General features: G+C 39.5%; 1 gene segment (V, D, J or C); it reads right to left on the bottom strand.

Annotated features, from left to right (window-relative positions):
- Positions 1 to 2,507: 2,507 nt before the first annotated feature.
- On the bottom strand, positions 2,508 to 14,442 carry LOC104846681 (immunoglobulin heavy variable 4-38-2-like). The segment is given in 3 exon segments: positions 2,508 to 2,563; positions 13,968 to 14,291; positions 14,376 to 14,442. Coding segments are annotated over 3 exon segments (447 nt in total).
- Positions 14,443 to 20,061: the final 5,619 nt, after the last annotated feature.

Raw genomic sequence — 20,061 nt, 5'->3', positions numbered from 1 at the left:
ACCATTAAGTCTGGTCGCTTTATGAGAATATGAGGTCACATCCTACTGCTCTCCTGCTCCCACAAGGTTTCTTTGTTGTGTTCACTGTCAGGGCAGTCATCGGTTGTAGCCAGGCACCATCTAGTTCCTCTGGATACCAGACCTTTTCTTCCTCACACGTTTTCATTACAACAGCACTTCAAGTGTTCCTTATGAGATTCCTTTCCTCTAATTCATGACCTCAGTATAAAAACTGATTCAGTGGGTGGGGTGCTCATAATACAGCTTATCTTTGGTCTGCTTGGCACTGCTTTGAAACCCTGAGATTCAGTGTGTTGTAACGATTTATTTATTCACAGCCTTTTTCTATTTTTCTAATCCTGTCTCTTGGGCCTGGATTTTGTCATAGCTTCTTACAGAGAAAACTTTATTCCTTCTTTGATTATGTCCTTCTGTCTTCGGGCATATGCACACATTATCGATGCACCATTTCTCCTGATTCTGGAATTTCTAAATTGAACTCTTAAATATTGACATATTATTTTTAATAGAAAAAAAATACTCCAATGCCAACAGCAAACTAGTACATAAGCCTTCCTCTATTCAAAAGGCAGTCAAGCAAGGGCCTTTGTGGGAAGATTTGTGATAATGATGCCATGGGACACCTTCCCAGTACCTCACAGAGTTGAACACCAGAACCATTTCCTTCTCATGAAAGTACATTAGAACACCAGGCTGTAGGCAGAGAGATGTAAAATTCTTCTTTGGATCAGGAAAGCTCTTCTCATCACCTGACACGCACCCTATGGACCCCGGATCTGCATCTCCCAAGGGTGATATTTCATTGACCCTGAAATTCTAGTTTAAGAAGAAGACGTAGATTAGTGATTACCAAGAGTTGGAAGGAGGTGTAGAAGGGGAATGACTGTTTCATGAGTTCCGGTTTCCACATCAAGTGATGAGCATGTCATGGAACTACATAGAGTTGATTGTTGCCCAACATTGTGAATACACTAAACGTCACTGAGCTCTACACTTCAAAACACTTAATTTTATATCATGTGAATTTTACCTTAATATTATTATTATTGTTTTTACAAAAGGACACACAAAGGACCCACAGCTGGAAAAAGGCATGTATAGAAAAGTCTCTTCTCTATAAACAGTGACATGATTCTCAAAGCAAATGACAACATAAACAAAACTTATTTTTCCTTCACCACAATAGGAACTGTTTTGAAAGTCATCTTTATTGAGGTGACAAGGGATTGATGATTGTGCACACCCTTCCGTATAGAATGTGCAAAAAAAATTTTTTTCTTTATTAGTTTAAAATTAAGAGAAAAAATGGAATCCTGCAATGTGTAATTAGGGTTTCCTGTGAATCTGATGCTGAGCAGTTCAAGTAAAACTAACTCAGTACAAAGTATGAAAGTCCATCTTTGCTCATCCCAACACCCGTTCCTGGTTGTGGGGCTTGTGCTCTGTGATCCTCAGCATCTCCTCCCATTGCCCTGTAGACAGATTTTTCTGCTTGTATTGTTTTCCCCTGACTGTGTCCCTGGCAGAGTCATACACGTCTGCGTCCTCAGAAGTCACAGAGCTCAGGTTCAAGGAGAATTGATTATTGGACATGTCTGGGTTTGCCTTGGAGGTATAATGCATACTGTCTGTACTTCCTACCCACTGAAGGCCTCTGTCTGGGAGCTTCTTAATCCAATTCCAAGTAGCAGTACTTCAGGAGACTGAGTAAGCAGAGATGGTGCAGGTGAGGGGGAGGGTCACTGAGTACCTGACCACTTGAGGGCCTGACTCCTGTAGCTGAAACTGGAACAGGACTCATACACCACACCCATTGCCATTGAATCCTTAAGAAGTCACAGCAGTTCTATAGGACAGGGTAGAACTCCTCATATGTTTTCCAAGACTGTAAACATTATGGGATCTGACTGGCATATCTTTCACCAGAGGAACCACCAGTGGGTTCAAACTACTGAACTTCTGGTTAGCAGCCAAGCACTTACACACTGTGCCTTCAGGGCTTTGATAGGACACCTGGAGACGAATGGAAGCAAACACATTAAAAACCCTGTCCCTCTATGAATTCTCCGTGACCCACTTTGTCTACCTGACAGTGATCTCCCGGAAGACCCACTACCACCAGAGGAATAGTGAGGAAGGAACAGGCATTTGTGGAGCAAGGTCACTCTAGTTCCGCAGGCTCTGGAGTTCCCTGGCACGGAGGTTGTATTTAAACAGGAAACCACACAAGGCTTTTGACTGTCAGTGTCACTGGCTGATAAAAGGTCTCAGGTCCATGAACAGCTCTTGGATAAACAGGGCTGAAGCGCCACAAGGGGATTTCTCCAAACCTAATTCCTAAAGCAAGTTAGAGGCAGGAAGGTGGCAGAGGTGCAAGTGATGGCAGCCACATGTGTGGGTTGAGTTTGGAACCTCCCCAGATTCCAGCATATGCAATCTTACATCAGTCACAGAACCCCAATGTACCTGCATTGATTGATTGGCTCTCATTCATTCACTTGGAGATCTGAGAGCCAGTCACACACCAGGTACTCTTCTGTACCTAGGAAAAATCAGTGAATCAAATTACCAACCTTCCAAATGGCCTACCAAGAAACCAATCAAACACACAATCCCTTCCTTGTGGGATTATATTCCAGGGTATTATGAGTCAGCTCACATCACAACCTCCTGACAGCCCCAAGCAGAAATACAATGCTGGAGAAAAAAAGTGTGTGATTAGAACTTCATGCTGGAAAACATACACAGCAAAAGGAAATAGGCAACATAGTATGTGATCTTCGAGATTGTTCTTAAGCAGTAGCCTATTCCTAGTTCACAAATTATGGGTGGGAAATGAAAACGCTTCAAGGAAATTTAATTTGTGAGGGTACAAACACAATATATTATATCAGTGGTAAACCTGAAATAATCAATGTCTTCATGGGGATTACTATTGCTTTTTTCCTTTTCTCTTTATAGTCAGAAATAATGGACTTAGGACTTTGGTAATGATTGCTGTACACATTTTGGAAATAAAAAAAAGTACCAGTTTTTTTCCTCTTTTTTATTTCTTCCTTACTTTCCTTAGACATTGGCCTAGGAGTTCAGGGATTGGTTTCTTTTCTACATTTCATGGGTGCCAGCCCAGTAACATTGTAGATGTGTGTTTCTGGTGAACTTCAGGGAATTTCAAAATATAGAGACTATTGAACTCATGCACATCTGAGTTCCCCAAAGAACTTGGCCATTTATGGGGCAGGACAGCCATACTGCAGCTGTTAAAGGACCCTGGCCTTTTTAGAACTTGACCAGGCCATAGTTGAGATGGAGACAAAGAAAAAAGTGGAGGAGATGGTAACTCCAACAGGAGTGGCCCATATAAGTGGAGACTTTGGTTATTTGGATTGGCCAGAGAAGTGCAACCTGGGATTCAGCTTTAGCATCCAAAGATCGCACATCCAAGAACATCATCTCATCTTACGTCTCTTAATTGTAGCATTGGGTGCCTACGGTACAGCTGCAGAGCCCACCCACCAGAGAACTCTAGAGAATAGAGCCACCCCTACCTCACTGATACTTGGGGGAAGACTGTCAGCATCCTGCCCTCCTCTGAGTGTGACCTCCTGCCGCTACTAGAAACTGGTGCATACAACCATCACCACTACTCCTCTAAGTTAATAGGTGAGAGCATATACCACACACTACGTGACCCGGTACCAGGACACCTGAGCTGATTCTATTCAAGAATAGTGAATGGACTTATAGGCTTATGTACCAGGTAACAGCCCAGGCCAGATAGTAACAGGACAGAAGTGATTCAAAAGCTACAGCAATCAAGACAGTGCAATCTATTAGCCCATCTGGGTGTATTGTAACAAAACAAAACAAGAAGAAAAGACTCAGTGAGCAAATACAAAAGAAAACATTATGGTATCTTATAGATGGCTTGGAGACAGCAGTCTATACCAAATCACATAAAGAAGCAGACCATGATTGCTTCTACAACCTCCCCAAATCAAAGAATCAAAATCATTCCCAGATGTAGATTCATTCCTGGAATTGCCAGATGTAGAATATAAAAAAAAAAAAAAAAAATACAAAATGTTTCGAGACATCAGGGAGGACCTCAGAAATGAAAGGAGGCAATCTACAGAAAAAGCAAAGGAACCCACTGATAAAGCAGTGGAAGAAATCAAAAAGATTATTCAAGAACATAGTGAAAAATTTAATAAGCTGCAAGAATGCATAGAGAGACAGCATTCAGAAATTCAAAAGGCTAACAGTAAAATTAAAGAATTAGACAACTCAATAGGAAGTCAGAGGAGCAGAATTGAGGAATTGGAATGTAGAGTGTGGGAGATGGAGGATAAGGCAAATGAGACCAATATATTTGAAAAAAAATCAGATAAAAGAATTTTAAAAAAGGAAGAAATCCTAAGAATCATGTGGGACTCTAACAAGAAGAATAACTGTGTGTGATTGCAGTGCCAGAACAGGGAGGGATAACAGAAAATACAGAGAGAATAGTTGAAGATCTCTTGGCAGAAAACTTCCCTGGCATCGTAAAAAATGAAAGGATATCTATTCAAGGTGCTCATTGAACCCCATACAAGATAGATCCCAAAAGAAAACCACCAAGTCATATTATCGTCAAACTTGCCAAAACCAAAGATAAGGAGAAAATTTTAATAGCAGCCAAGGATAGATGAAAAGTCACCTACAAAGGAGAATCAATAACAATAAGTTCGGGCTACTTGGCAGAGGCCATGCAGGCAAGAAGGCAATGGGATGACATATAGAGCACTGAAAGAGAAAAACCAAGAATCCTATATCCAGCAAGAATCCTATATCCAGCAAAACTCTGTCTCAAATATGAAGGTGAAATTAAGACATTTCTAGATAAACACAAGCTTAGAGAATTTGCAAAAACCAAACCAAAACTGCAAGCATTACTAAAGGAAATTCTTGGGTCAGAAAATCAATAATCTCAGATACCAAGACAACGCAAGGTCACAGGACAGAACATCCTGATATCAACTCAGATACGGAAATCACAAAAACAAAATATGATTAATTAAAAAAAAATTGCTCAAAAGACGATCATTGATGTCATTATGTAAAAGATTACAATAGTCAATAAAGAGGGAATAAATACAGGAAGCATAGATCTTACATATGGAGAGGAAACCACGGCGATGTAGGGCGATACAAGTTAGGTTTTTACTTAGTCAAAAAAGGGTAAATATTGAGGTAGCCACAAAGAGGCCTAACAATTCCATACTTCAAAACAAAAGCCAAGATAAACATAATGACTCAACAAAAATAAATTCAACTACTATGAAAAGGGGGAACACCCATTCTGCAAAGAAAAATTTCTCAGCACAAAAAAGTAAGTGGAAAAATGAAATTGTCAACAACACACAAAAAAAGGTATCAAAATAGCAGCACTAAACTAAAAAAAAAACATACTTATCGATAATTACGCTGAATGTAAATGGACTACATGCACCAATAAACAGACAGAGAGTTGCAGACTGGATTTAAAAAACACAATCTGTCTATATGCTGCCTAAAAGAGACACACCTTAGATGTAGAGACACAAATAAACTAAAACTCAAAGGATGGAAAAAAATATATCCAGTAAACAACAATCAAAAAAGAGCAGGAGTGGCAATATTAATTTCTGACAAAATAGACATTTAAAGTTAAATCCACCACAAAGGATAAAGAAGGACAATATATAATAATTAAAAGGATAATTTACTAGGAAGATAAAAAAAAAAAAAATTTATGTACCCAATGATAGGGTGCATAGAACATTGAAGAGGAAATTGCCAAATCAATACCATTCACACTAACCCCCAAGAAGATAAAATACTTAGGAATAAATCTTACCAAAGATGTAAAAGATCTATACAAAGAAAACTACAAGGTACTACTGCAAGAAACTAAAAGGGACCTACAGAAGTGGAAAAACATACCTTGCTCATGGATAGGAAGACTTCACATAGTAAAAATGTCTATTCTATCAAAAGCCATCTATAGATACAATGCACCTCCGATTCAAATTCCAAAGGCTTTTTTAATGAGATAGAAGAACAGATCATGAACTTCATATGGAAGGGGGCGAAACACCGGATATGTAAAGCATTACTAAAAAAGAAAAACAAAGTGGGAGGCCTCACTCTACCTGATTTTAGAACCTATTATACCACCACAGTAGTCAAAACACCTTGGTAGTGGCACAACAACAGACACATAGACCAATGGAACAGAATTGGGGATCCAGATATAAATCCATCCACGTATGAGCAGCTGATATTTGACAAAGGCCAAGTGTCTGTTAATTGGGGAAAAGACAGTTTTTTTAACAAATGGTGTAGGCATAACTGGATATTCATCTGCAAAAAAGTGAAATAGGACCCATACCTCACACCATGCACACAAACTAACTCCAAATGGATCAAAGACCTAAACATAATATCTAAAATGACAAAGATCATGGAAGAAAAAATAGGGACAATGTTAGGAGCCCTAATACGTGGCATAAACAGAACACAAAACATTACTAAAAATGCCGAAGAGAAACAAGATAAACGGGGGCTCCTAAAAATCAAAAAAATCAAACACTTATGCTCATCTACAGACTGCACCAAAACAGTGAAAAGACCACCTACAGACTGGGAACAAATTTTCAACTACGACATCTCTGACCAGCACCTGATCTCTAAAATCTACATGACTGCTAAAACTCAACTACAAAAAGACAAACAACCCAATTAAAAAATGAGCAAAGGATATAAACAGGCACTTCACTAACGAAGACATTCAGGCAGCTAACAGACACGAGGAAATCCTCAAGATCATTAGCCATTAGAGAAATGCAAATCAAAACTACAATGAGATTTCATCTCACTCCAACAAGGCTGCCACTAATCCACAAAACACAAAATACTAAATCTTGGAGAGGCTGTGGAGAGATTGGAACACTTATACACTGTGGGTGGGAATCTAAAATGGTACAACTACTTTGGAAATCGATTTGGTGCTTCCTTAAAAAGCTAGAAATAGAACTGCCATATGATCCAGCAATCCTACTCCTCAGCATATATCCTAGAGAAATAAGAACCTTTACACGGACAGATATATGCACACCCATGTTTCATGTTTATTACAACACTGTTTACAACAGCAAAAAGATGGAAGCAACCAAGGTGCCCATCAGTGGATGATTGGATAAATAAATTATGATATATTATATGCATTGATAAAGAACAGTGCTGAATCTTTGAAACATTTCATAACACACAGAAACCTGGAAGGCATTATGCTGAGCCAAATTAGTCAGATGCAAAAGGACAAATATTGTACAATACCACTATTATAAGATCCTGAGAAATAGTTTAAACTGAGAAGAACGCACTCTTTTGTGGTTATGAGAGAGGGGAGGGAGAGAGAGGGCATTTACTGAATAGATAGCAGTCAACGACTACCTTAGGTGAAGGGAAGGACAACGCTCAACACAGTGGAGGTCAGCACAACTGGACTAAAACAAGGCAAAGCAGTTTCCTGAATTAACCTAATGCCTTAAAGGCCAACGAAGCAGGAGCAGGGGTTTGGGGACCATGGTTTCAGGGGACATCGAAGTCAATTGGCATAATAAAATCTATTAAGAAAACATTCTGCAACGCACTTTGAAGAGTGGCGTCTGGGGTCTTAAATGCTAGCAAGCAGCCATCTAACATGCATCAATGAGTCTCAACTCACCTGGATCAAAGGAGAATGAAGAATACCAGGAACACAAGATAATAATGAGCCCAAGAGACAGAAAGGGCTACATGAACCAGAGACTACATCATCCTGAGACCAGAAGAACTAGATGGTGCCCGGCCACAACCGATGACTACCCTGAGAGGGAGCACAAGAGAGAACCCCTGAGGGAGCAGGAGAACAGTGGGATGCAGACCCCAAATTCTCATATAAAAGACCAGACTTAATGGTCTGACTGAGACTAGAAGGACCCTGGTGATTGTGGCCCTCAGACCTTCTGTTGGCCCACTACAGGAACCATCCCCAAAGCCAACTCTTCAGATATGGATTGGACTGAACAATGCGTTGGAGGGATGCCGGTGAGGCGTGAGCTACTTGGTTCAGGTGGACACTTGGGACTATGTTGGCATCTCCTGCCTGGAGGGGAGATGGGAGGGTAGAGGGGCTTAGAAGTTGGCAAAGTGGTCACGAAAAGAGAGAGTGGAAGGAGGGAGCTTGTTGTCTCATGGGGGGGAGTGTAATTGGGAATATGTAGCAAGCTGTATGTAAGTTTTTATGTGAGAGACTGACTTGATTTGTAAACTTTCACTTAAAGCACAATAAAAAATTATTTTAAAAAAAGTGAACCAATGCAAGGTCACATTGACAGATGGTTGTTTTAAAAAAAGTGGTGTATATGTCCAGTGTAAAATCATCAGCACGTGAAGAGGAACTAAGTTCTGATACCTGTTCTGATATGGATGAATCTTGACAATATTATACCTAGTAAAATAAGCCAAACACAAAATGAGAAATAGTGTATGAATTCTCTTACATGAATTACCTAGAACAGGGAGAAGGCAGGTAGGCAGTTGTCATAGTCTGGGGGGCAGAGAAGTATGGGGAGTTATTGCTTAATGGATATGGAGTTTCTGTTTGGAATGATGAAAACGTTTTAGAAATCAGTAGAGATAAAAGTTGTTGAACATTTTTAATCTAATCAATGTCATCATATTAACAGATAAAGCCAGTTAAAATGCAAAGTTTATGTTCTGTATTGAATTGTGTCTCCATCCAAAATGTGTGTGAACTTGGCTAGGCTGTGATTCTCAGTATTGTGTGGTTGTCCCCCATTTTGTGATCTGATGCAATTATCCTGTGTGTTGAAATGCCTACTCTCTATGAAGTTATTGAGGCAGGATAAGAGGCAGTTGTGGGTACATATTGAGTTAACTTTTTTTTGAGGTATAAAAGAGAGAATGGAGAGAGAACGGAGCTGAGTGAAGGGGAAATTCATGCCACCAGGAAAGAAGAGTGAGTATGTCCTTTGGACCCAGGATCCCTGGGAAGATTGATGACCAGGACCTTCCCCTAGAGCTGACAGAGAGAGAAAGCCTTCCCCTGGAGCTGCAACCCTGATTCTGGACTTCTATCCTCCTAAACTGTAAGAGAATAAACTTCAGTTTGTTAAAGCCATTAGCTTCTGGTATTTCTGTTATAGCAGCAGTAGATAACTAAGCTATGTCAATTGTACCACAATAAAATAATGATTAAAAATATAAATCTTGCTTCGATCCAGAGACAAAGAACATCCTGGTTGGAAAGTAAGCTGCATTACTTACAGAGAAACAGTGAAAACAAGTAAAGCAGATTTATATTCAAATCCATTGAAGTAATGAAATGATGAAGTCATGTATTTCATGCTGGGAGTGAACAAAAGTCAGCCTAGAATTATATATCCTGAGTGTCTGTTATAGGTGATGGGGAAATTTTGAAACAGGTAATGGTAATAGTTGATCAACATGCTAAGTCACTTGTTGCTAAATTGTACATATAGAAAGGTTAAAAAGACAATTTTTTTGTTATATGTACATTTACCACTACAATTTTTTTAAGTAAATGATAGATGAACATTTTCTCAGATAGCCTGAAACTGAATTAAATTATTGCTAGCACAATAACCAGTCAAAAAATGATTAAAAATATTCTACAGAAAGAGGATTGTAATATAAACCAGAAATCAAAATCTGTACAAAGTGTCAAATATGGAATAAACACAGGTTATACTTAGAATTGTATTAATTGCTCTAAAAGATAAATCTTTAAAAAGTAATAATAGCTGTGTGTCATAAGTTGTACTATGTTCCCGCAAAATATCTGTGCAGCTTAGCTGGGCCATGATTCTGAGTATTGTGTGGCTGTCCACCATTTTATGTGATGATCCACCATTTTATGTGCTTTTCCTACGTGTCGTAAATCCTGTCTCTTTGATGTAATACAATGGATTAGAAGTAGTTATACTGATGAGGTCTACAAGGTTAGAGAGTATCTTAAACCAATGTCCTTAGAGATATAAAAGTGCCAAGCGAGCAGAGAGACATGGGGCCTCATACCACCAAGAAGAGCAGCAACAGGAGCAGAGCGCATCCTTTGGACCTGATTCTCCTGCGCAAAGAAGCTCCTAGTCCAGGGCAAGATTGGCAAGAAGGACCTTCCCCCAGAGCTGACACAGAGAGAAAGCCTTCCCTGGAGCTGACACCCTGAATTTGGACTTGTAGCCTACTAGACAGTGAGAGAATAAACTTATCTTTCTTAAAGCCATGCATTTGTGGCATTTCTGTTATAGCAGCACTAGATAACTAAGACACTATGCATTGTATGCTTGTAACATATTCAAAAGTTAACTAGGGATGGGGAGAAGGAATTGGAAATTGTGGAAAGGTACAGTCCAAGCGGAGTCTGCTGCCTTTCCGTGTGGCCCTCAAACGAACTTTGTGCTTAGGACAAGATGTGTCGGTCTGGCTGCTTGATGAGATGAGTGTGTGGAGTGACTTACTTTCCCTGTGCTTCTTGACCCAAAACACATCTCATTGTAACTCATGGTCTAGAATTCATTCCTTAAGTTTTGCCCTGAGCACATGTCGACATTCTCAGAAACTGCTTCTGCATGGATGTCACATAGCACCTGAACAACCCCATTTCTATATCTGTTGCTGGATGGGAGGGAATGGTGTCCATGAAGGGCAGTACAAAGAGGGGTGTGTGCAGACCACCATCCCTGCCTCGTCTGTAGAATGAGACCCGGTGGCTATAGGGGACCAGCACCCACTATTGAAATTACCCCTGCTCTGTCTCTTGTCTATGTGAGTAAAGTATTACTCTATAAAATGCCTGTGTGTAACTTTTGCTTTTGTTTTTGAATTCAGATATTGGCTCAACACCTGTATATTTTTCGGACACCCTTATAGTATAAAAGAAGGGGCTTAAAACAATTTGAAGACAGAGTAAGATTGTTTTAAAAATGCATATGGTAAACTGAAGAGTAACCAATTAAAATCTTTTTCAAAAAGAAAATACATAACATGTCAAGAGAAGAGTTACAAATAGTGTCATTAAATGTTAAGTTAGAGCAAGAGGTAGCAGAAAGAGAGAAAAAAAAGGAGTAAAACGAATTGTAACAAATATAAAACACCGAGCAAAGTACTAGATTTTAATCCAGGTATGAATAACAAATTTGAATGAAATTAATATAAAATTACCATTTAAAAACTAATTTACACACTGAATTAAAAAAAAGCAATAGCAGAAATATTTTATTGCCAGAAAATCACTTTAAATACACATATGTGGAAAGGTTAAAAGTAAAATATAGAGGAACATTACCATGAAAAACTGGACCAAAAAACAAAACAAAAAAACCTTGAGTAGCAATATTATTTTCAGACAGAGTCGACTTCTAAATAAAACTCCAAAACCAAACATGTTGCCATCAAGTCGATTCCGACTCATAAAAAAAATAGCAACCCAAAAATCAAAGACGTTGCCATCAAGTCAATTCCAACTCATAGCAAGCCTATAGGACAGGAGTAGAACTGCCCCATAGAGTTTCCAAGGAGTGACTGGCAGATCTGAACTGCTGGCCCTTTGGTTATTAGCCATAGCACTTAACCACTACACCATCAGGGTTTCCAGGCTTTTAAATAAAATGATGATCATTAGGGATAAGATGGGCATTACATAAAAATAAAGTTGTCAACTCTCAAGGATGTAACTGTCCTAACTAATGGAACTAAAAAAGAAAAAGACAAATTTTCATTGTATTTGGATACTCCAACACATTCCTCCCTCTGTGGTTGACAGAATAAATAGTAAGCAAATAACAATATAATATGTATGCATATTCACTCTAACCTTTGAGAGCTGGAAATCGATGAGACTGTTTTTCTGGGTCTCATTAGTTTCCACCTTTGACAAGGTGCTTACCATTTTTCTACCACTTTATAAAGAATTCTACCTCATAAACACCCAGGGAGTATTTTATGACTGATAGGTTTCAGTCTTACAAAATTTCTAGCTTTTGAAGATTTTACTGTATTTGAATAGCCCTGTCAACCTGTTGGAAACGCTGGTGATGAAGTGCATTCTCTAAAATCTATAAAATCACATGGATTTTCATTGTGTGCTACAGATTTGTAAGAAAACACATGTAATCCCATGCAAGCCTTGCTTACTGGTTAGTCCTCCCCTGGAGCCCTGGTCGCAAAATGGTTAATGGCTTGGCTGCTAACTTAAAAGGTTCAAAAATCAAACCCACCCAGCTGCTCTGTAGGAGAAAGATCTGGAGATTGGTTCCCATAAAGATCGTTGTTAGGTGCCGTCAAGTCAGTTCCTAGTCATAGCAACCCTATGCACAAGAGAACGAAACACTACCCGGTCCTGAGCCATCCTTACAATCGTTGTTGTGCTTGAGCTCATTGCTGCAGCCACTGTGTCAATCCACCTCATTGAGGGTCTTCCTCTTTTCCGCTGACCTTGTACTCTACCAAGCATGATGTCCTTCCCTAGGGACTCATCCCTCCTGACAACATGTCCAAAGTATGTAAGACGCAGTCTCTCCATCCTTGCATCTAAAGTGCATTCTGGTTGCACTTCTTCCAAGATGGATTTGTTCGTTCTTTTGGCAGTCCATGGTATATTCAATATGCTTCACCAATATGGATCTCTTCCAGTCAGTTGGACAGGAAACTGTCTTGCATATTTCTTGGCATAGATGAGTAAGCATCTAAGCAGTTTTCTTTAATTTCTCCAAATTACTGTGTCCTTGTCTGTAAAATGACAAACACATAATACGTGGTTTATAAGGCTTTTATCATGATGAAACAATAAAATGCCAGTAAAGAATTTAACACTATACCCAGCACATAACCATTACCATGGAGTTGATTTCAATACACAGTACCACAACAATATAGAGTAGAATCGCCCCATAGGGTTTCCAAAGCTAAAATCCTTGAAAAAACAGACTTCCACATCTTTCTTCTTTGAGTGACTGATTACCATCTGAGTGCTTAACCACTGCAGAAACAGGGCTTTATTGCTCAAAAACAGGAAAAGAAAAAATTGCTGTGGAGTCAATTCTGACTCGTAGAGTCCCTATAGGATAGAATACAACTGCTCCATAGGGTTTCCAAGGCTGTAATGTTCACAGAAGAAGACTACTACATCTTGGACCTTCGGAGATGTTGGTTGGTTTGAACTCCTGACCTCCAGTTAGCAACCCAGTGCTTAAGCACTGCACAACAGGGGCCCATCAGATGGAGTGCCATTAATCAATGGTAGCTATTAATAGAACTATCCACTTAATGACACAAAGAATTTTATGAAACACTAAATTACCCCTGTAATAGATGGATGCTAATATCGACGTGTGCAGCATTACCCAGGTCATTCTAAGTTAAAGGCATTGAGTGAACCTAGGTTGAGGAGCACTCACGAGAATGAAAAATTTGGAAATTCATCTGAAGGTAGGGAGCAGACTGGGGTTGAAAATGAGAAGAATTTCCTGCATTAAATATTTCTAAACCTGGCTACCAATGACACTAAATAGTACACCAAGTTGAAAACAGAGGTCTCATCAAGAAATATTACTGTGGAGCCTGTCTTGGAACAGTTGCAGAGAAACAGACAAAACTCCTTTATGTGAAAAGCAGTCAGTTTTAGAGTCACAAAGTTTTCCTAGAATCACTATGCATGGAGGTCCCTAGGGAGGCACTGAACAGGTGGGGAAACCATAGCTTCTGAGAAGAAACTATTTCCTGACTCCTTCCCCTGCACCTGCTGACAAGATGGGCCACTAAGCTGAGTGGGTCCTGAATATCCCCTACAGACCATCTGGCTACTGGCCCCTCGCAGGGAGGTTTGTGTCTGGGCTCACAATGACTTCCCCTCACTGTGCCTCCTGCACAGTAATACATGGCCGTGTCCTCAGGATTCACAGAGGTCAGTTGTAAATAAACTTGGCTCTTGGAGGTGTCCTTGGTGATGCTGAGCCGGGACTTCAGAGCTGGGTTATAATATGTGCAACCATCACTATCTATTACACCAACCCATACCAGCCCCTTTCCGGGAGTCTGGCGGACCCAGCCTACAGCGTAGCTGCTTAGAGAGAATCCAGAGACAGCATAGGTGAGGGACAGGGTCTGCGAGGGCTTCACCACTCCTGGGCCTGACTCCTTCAGCTGCACCTGAGACAGAATACCTGGGGACAAAGAGAACCACAGTGACTCATGTGCTCAGATGCAGCATCCCCATACCTTCATGTCTGAATCTCTGAGACACTCACCTCTGGGAGCTGCCACCACAAAGAGAAAGACCCATAGGTGCTTCATGTTCCCGTGGATGAGATCCATGTCTCCCAGATAATGTACTCCCACTCGAAGAGGAACCTGAATTTAAGTCAATGTGTGCTGCTGTGAGTTCATCTGGCTAGCTAACAGGGATTTGCATGTGGGAGGTGTATTTGCATGTGCGAGGTGAAAAAGAGTGAAGGGAGGCCCCTTTCTCTAGCATTCTCACTGGATAAAGGATGCTGGCTGTTCCTTTGGGAAAACAGCCCTCTGCCTGGGTCTTTCATTCACCAAGCCCAGGGTTGTCTTAATAAACAAAGCACTCCATTCAGTCAGCATATTTCAATGTTGTAGAACTTACCCCTCAGATTCCAGGGACAAAGACCAAAAGCCTTGGTAAAATAATTCTTCATCCCACCAGACACTCTCTTCTTCACGCTTTTTCTCTACATGAGCAACAGAAGTGTTCCTCATGAGATTCCTTTCCGCTAATTCATGATCTGAGGAGTATAAAAACTGATTCAGTGGGTGGGGTGCTGATAATACAGCTTATCTTTGGTCTGCTTGGCACTGCCCTGAAGCCCTCTACTCTCATCCTGATATGCAGTATGTTGTAAAGATTTATTTCTTCACAGTCTTTTTCAGTTTTTAAATCCTCTCTCTTGGGCCTGAATTTCGTCATGGCGTTTTACATAGAAAACTTTATTTCTTCTTTGATTATTTCCTTCTGTCTTTGGCCATATGCACACACTATCCATGCACCATTTCTCCTGAATTCTGGAATTTCTAATTTGAACTCTTAAATATTGACATTTTTTTTAATAACTTTTATTAAGCTTCAAGTGAACGTTTACAAATCCAATCAGTCTGTCACATATAAGTTTACATACATCTCACTCCCTACTCCCACTTGCTCTCCCCCTCTTGAGTCAGCCCTTTCAGTCTCTCCTTTCTTGACAATTTTGCCGGCTTCCCTCTTTCTCTATCCTCCCATCCTCCCTCCAGACAAGAGTTGCCAACACAATCTCAAGTGTCCACCTGATATAATTAGCTCACTCTTCATCAGCGTCTCTCTCCCACCCGCTGACCAGTCCCTTTCATGTCTGATGAGTTGTCTTCGGGGATGGTTCCTGTCCTGTGCCAACAGAAGGTCTGGGGAGCATGGCCGCCGGGATTCCTCTAGTCTCAGTCAGACCATTAAGTTTGGTCTTTTTATGAGAATTTGGGGTCTGTATCCCACTGATCTCCTGCTCCCTCAGGGGTCCTCTGCTCTGCTCCCTGTCAGGGCAGTCATTGATTGTGGCCGGGCACCAACTAGTTCTTCTGGTCTCAGGATGATGTAGGTCTCTGGTTCATGTGGCCCTTTCTGTCTCTTGGGCTCTTAGTTGTCGTGTGGCCTTGGTGTTCTTCATTTTCCTTTGCTCCAGGTGGGTTGAGACCAATTGATACATCTTAGATGGCCGCTTGTTAGCATTTAAGACCCCACACGCCACATTTCAAAGTGGGATGCAGAATGATTTCATAATAGAATTATTTTGCCAATTGACTTAGAAGTCCCCACAAACCATGTTCCCCAAACCCCCGCGCTTGCTCCGCTGACCTTTGAAGCATTCATTTTATCCCGGAAACTTCTTTGCTTTTGGTCCAGTTCAATTGAGCTGACCTTCCATGTATTGAGTGTTGTCTTTCCCTTCACCTAAAGCAGTTCTTATCTACTGATTAATCAATAAAAAACTCTCTCCCACCCTCCCTCCCTCCCCCCCTCGTAACCACAAAAGTATGTGTTCTTCTCAGGTTTACTATTTCTCAAGATCTTATAATAGTGGTCTTATACAATATTTGTCCTTTTGCCTCTGACTCATTTCACTCAGCATAATGCCTTCCAGGTTCCTCCACGTTATGAAATGTTTCACAGATCCCTCACTGTTCTTTATCGATGCGTAGCATTCCATTGTGTGAATATACCACAATTTATTTACCCATTCATCCGTTGATGGACACCTTGGTTGCTTCCAACTTTTTGCTATTGTAAACAGAGCTGCAATAAACATGGGTGTGCATATATCTGTTTGTATGAAGGCTCTTGTATCTCTAGGGTATATTCCCAGGAGTGGGATTTCTGGGTTGTATGGTAGTTGTATTTCTAACTGTTTAAGATAACGCCAGATACATTTCCAAAGTGGTTGTACCATTTGACATTCCCACCAGCAGTGTATGAGAGTTCCAATCTCTCCGCAGCCTCTCCAACATTTATTATTTTGTGTTTTTTGGATTAATGCCAGCCTTGCTGGTGTGAGATGGAATCTCATCGTAGTTTTAATTTGCATTTCTCTAATGGCTAATGATCGAGAGCATTTTCTCATGTATCTGTTGGCTGCCTGAATATCTTCTTTAGTGAAATGTGTGTTCATATCCTTTGCCCACTTCTTGATTGGGTTGTTTGTCTTTTTGTGGTTGAGTTTTGACAGAATCATGTAGATTTTAGAGATCAGGCGCTGGTCGGAGATGTCAAAGCTGAAAATTCTTTCCCAATCTGTAGGTGGTCTTTTTACTCTTTTGGAGAAGTCTTTAGATGAGCATAGGTGTTTGATTTTTAGGAGCTCCCAGTTATTGGGTTTCTCTTCATCATTTTTGGTAATGTTTTGTATTCTGTTTATACCTTGTATTAGGGCACCTCGGGTTGTCCCAATTTTTTCTTCCATCATCTTTATCATTTTAGATTTTATGTTTAGATCTTTGATCCACTTGGAGTTAGTTTTTGTGCATGGTGTGAGGTATGGGTCCTGGTTCATTTTTTTGCAAATGGATATCCAGTTATGCCAGCACCATTTGTTAAAAAGGCTATCTTTTCCCCAATTAATTGACACTGGTCCTTTGTCAAATATCAGCTGCTCATACATGGATGGATCTATGTCTGGGTTCTCAATTCTGTTCCATTGGTCTATGTGCCTGTTGTTGTACCAGTACCAGGGTGTTTTGACTACTGTGGCTGTATAATAGGTTCTGAAGTCAGGTAAAGTTAGGCCTCCCACTTTCTTCTTCTTTTTCAGTAGTGCTTTGCTTATCCGGGGCTTCTTTCCCTTCCATATGAAATTGGTGATTTGTTTCTCTATCCCCTTAAAATATGACATTGGAATTTGGATCGGAAGTGTGTTAAATGTATAGATGGCTTTTGGTAGAATAGACGTTTTTACTATGTTAAGTCTTCCTATCCATGAGCAAGGTATGTTTTTCCACTTAAGTGTGTCCTTTTGAATTTCTTGTAGTAGAGCTTTGTAGTTTTCTTTGTATAGGTCTTTTACATCCTTGGTAAGATTTATTCCTAAGTATCTTATCTTCTTGGGGGCTACTGTGAATGGTATTGATTTGGTTATTTCCTCTTCGGTGTTCTTTTTGTTGATGTAGAGGAATCCAAGTGATTTTTGTATGTTTATTTTATAACCTGAGACTCTGCCAAACTCATCTATTAGTTTCAGTAGTTTTCTGGAGGATTCCTTAGGGTTTTCTGTGTATATAATCATGTCATCTGCAAATAGTGATAACTTTACTTCTTCCTTGCCAATCCGGGTACCTTTTATTTCTTTGTCTAGTCTAATTGCCCTAGCTAGGAGTTCTAGCACGATGTTGAATAAGAGCAGTGATAAAGGGCATCCTTGTCTGGTTCCCGTTCTCAAGGGAAATGCTTTCAGGTTCTCTCCATTTAGAGTGATATTGGCTGTTGGCTTTGCATAAAAAAAAAAAAAAATAGATGACCTTTATTATGTTGAGGAATTTTCCTTCAATTCCTATTTTGGTGAGAGTTTTTATCATAAATGGGTGTTGGACTTTGTCAAATGCCTTTTCTGCATCAATTGATAAGATCATGTGGTTTTTGTCTTTTGTTTTATTTATGTGATGGATTACATTAATGGTTTTTCTGATATTAAACCAGCCTTGAAATCCCACTTGATCAGGGTGAATTATTTTTTTGATGTGTTGTTGGATTCTATTGGCTAGAATTTTGTTGAGGATTTTTGCATCAATGTTCATGAGGGATATAGGTCCATAATTTTCTTTTTTTGTAATGTCTTTACCTGGTTTTGGTATCAGGGAGATGGTGGCTTCATAGAATGAGTTGGGTAGTATTCCGTCATTTTCTATGCTTTGGAATACCTTCAGAAGTAGTGGTGTTAACTCTTCTCTGAAAGTTTGGTAGAACTCTGCAGTGAAGCCGTCCGGGCCAGGGCTTTTTTTTGTTGGGAGTTTTTTGATTACCGTTTCAATCTCTTTTTTTGTTATGGGTCTATTTAGTTGTTCTACTTCTGAATGTGTTAGTTTAGGTAGGTAGTGTTTTTCCAGGAATACATCCATTTCTTCTAGGTTTTCAAATTTGTTAGAGTACAATTTTTCGTGGTAATCTGAAATGATTCTTTTAATTTCATTTGGTTCTGTTGTGATGTGGTCCTTCTCGTTTCTTATTCGGGTTTTTTGTTTCCTTTCCTATATTTCTTTAGTCAGTCTAGCCAATGGTTTATCAATTTTGTTAATTTTTTCAAAGAACCAGCTTTTGGCTTTGTTAATTCTTTCAATTGTTTTTCTGTTCTCTAATTCATTTAGTTCAGCTCTAATTTTTATTGTTTGTTTTCTTCTGGTGCCTGATGGATTCTTTTGTTGCTCACTTTCTATTTGTTCAAGTTGTAGGGACAGTTCCTGATTTTGGCTCTTTCTTCTTTTTGTATGTGTGCATTTATCGATATAAATTGGCCTCTGAGCACTGCTTTTGCTGTGTCCCAGAGGTTTTGATAGGAAGTATTTTCATTCTCGTTGCATTCTATGAATTTCCTTATTCCCTCCTTAATGTCTTCTATAACCCAGTCTTTTTTCAGGAGGGTATTGTTCATTTTACAAGTACTTGATTTCTTTTCCCTAGTTTTTCTGTTATTGATCTCTAGTTTTATTGCCTTGTGGTCTGAGAAAATGCTTTGTAATATTTCGATGTTTTGGATTCTGCAAAGGTTTGTTTTATGACCTAATATGTGGTCTATTCTAGAGAATGTTCCATGTGCACTAGAAAAAAAGTATATTTTGCAGCAGTTGGGTGGAGAGTTCTGTATAAGTCAATGAGGTCAAGTTGGTTGATTGTTGTAATTAGATCTTCCGTGTCTCTATTGAGCTTCTTACTGGATGTCCTGTCCTTCTCTGAAAGTGGTGTGTTGACGTCTCCTACTATAATTGTGGAGGTATCTATCTCACTTTTCAATTCTGTTAAAATTTGATTTATGTATCTTGCAGCCCTGTCATTGGGTGCATAAATATTTAATATGGTTATGTCTTCCTGATCAATTGTCCCTTTTATCATTATATAGTGTCCTTCTTTATCCTTTGTGGTGGATTTAAGTCTAAAGTCTATTTTGTCAGAAATTAATATTGCTACTCCTCTTCTTTTTTGCTTATTGTTTGCTTGATATACTTTTTTCCATCCTTTGAGTTTTAGTTTGTTTGTGTCTCTAAGTCTAAGGTGTGTCTCTTGTAGGCAGCATATAGATGGATCGTGTTTCTTTATCAGTCTGTGACTCTCTGTCTATTGGTACATTTAGTCCATTTACATTCAGGGTAATTATCAATAAATAAGTTTTTAGTGCTGTCATTTTGATGCCTTTTTATGTGTGTTGTTGACAATTTCATTTTTCCACATACTTTTTT

Source organism: Loxodonta africana, chromosome 21 (assembly GCF_030014295.1).
Source record: "Loxodonta africana isolate mLoxAfr1 chromosome 21, mLoxAfr1.hap2, whole genome shotgun sequence".
NCBI lineage: Eukaryota > Metazoa > Chordata > Mammalia > Proboscidea > Elephantidae > Loxodonta > Loxodonta africana.
This window is presented reverse-complemented; position numbering and strand designations above follow the sequence as displayed.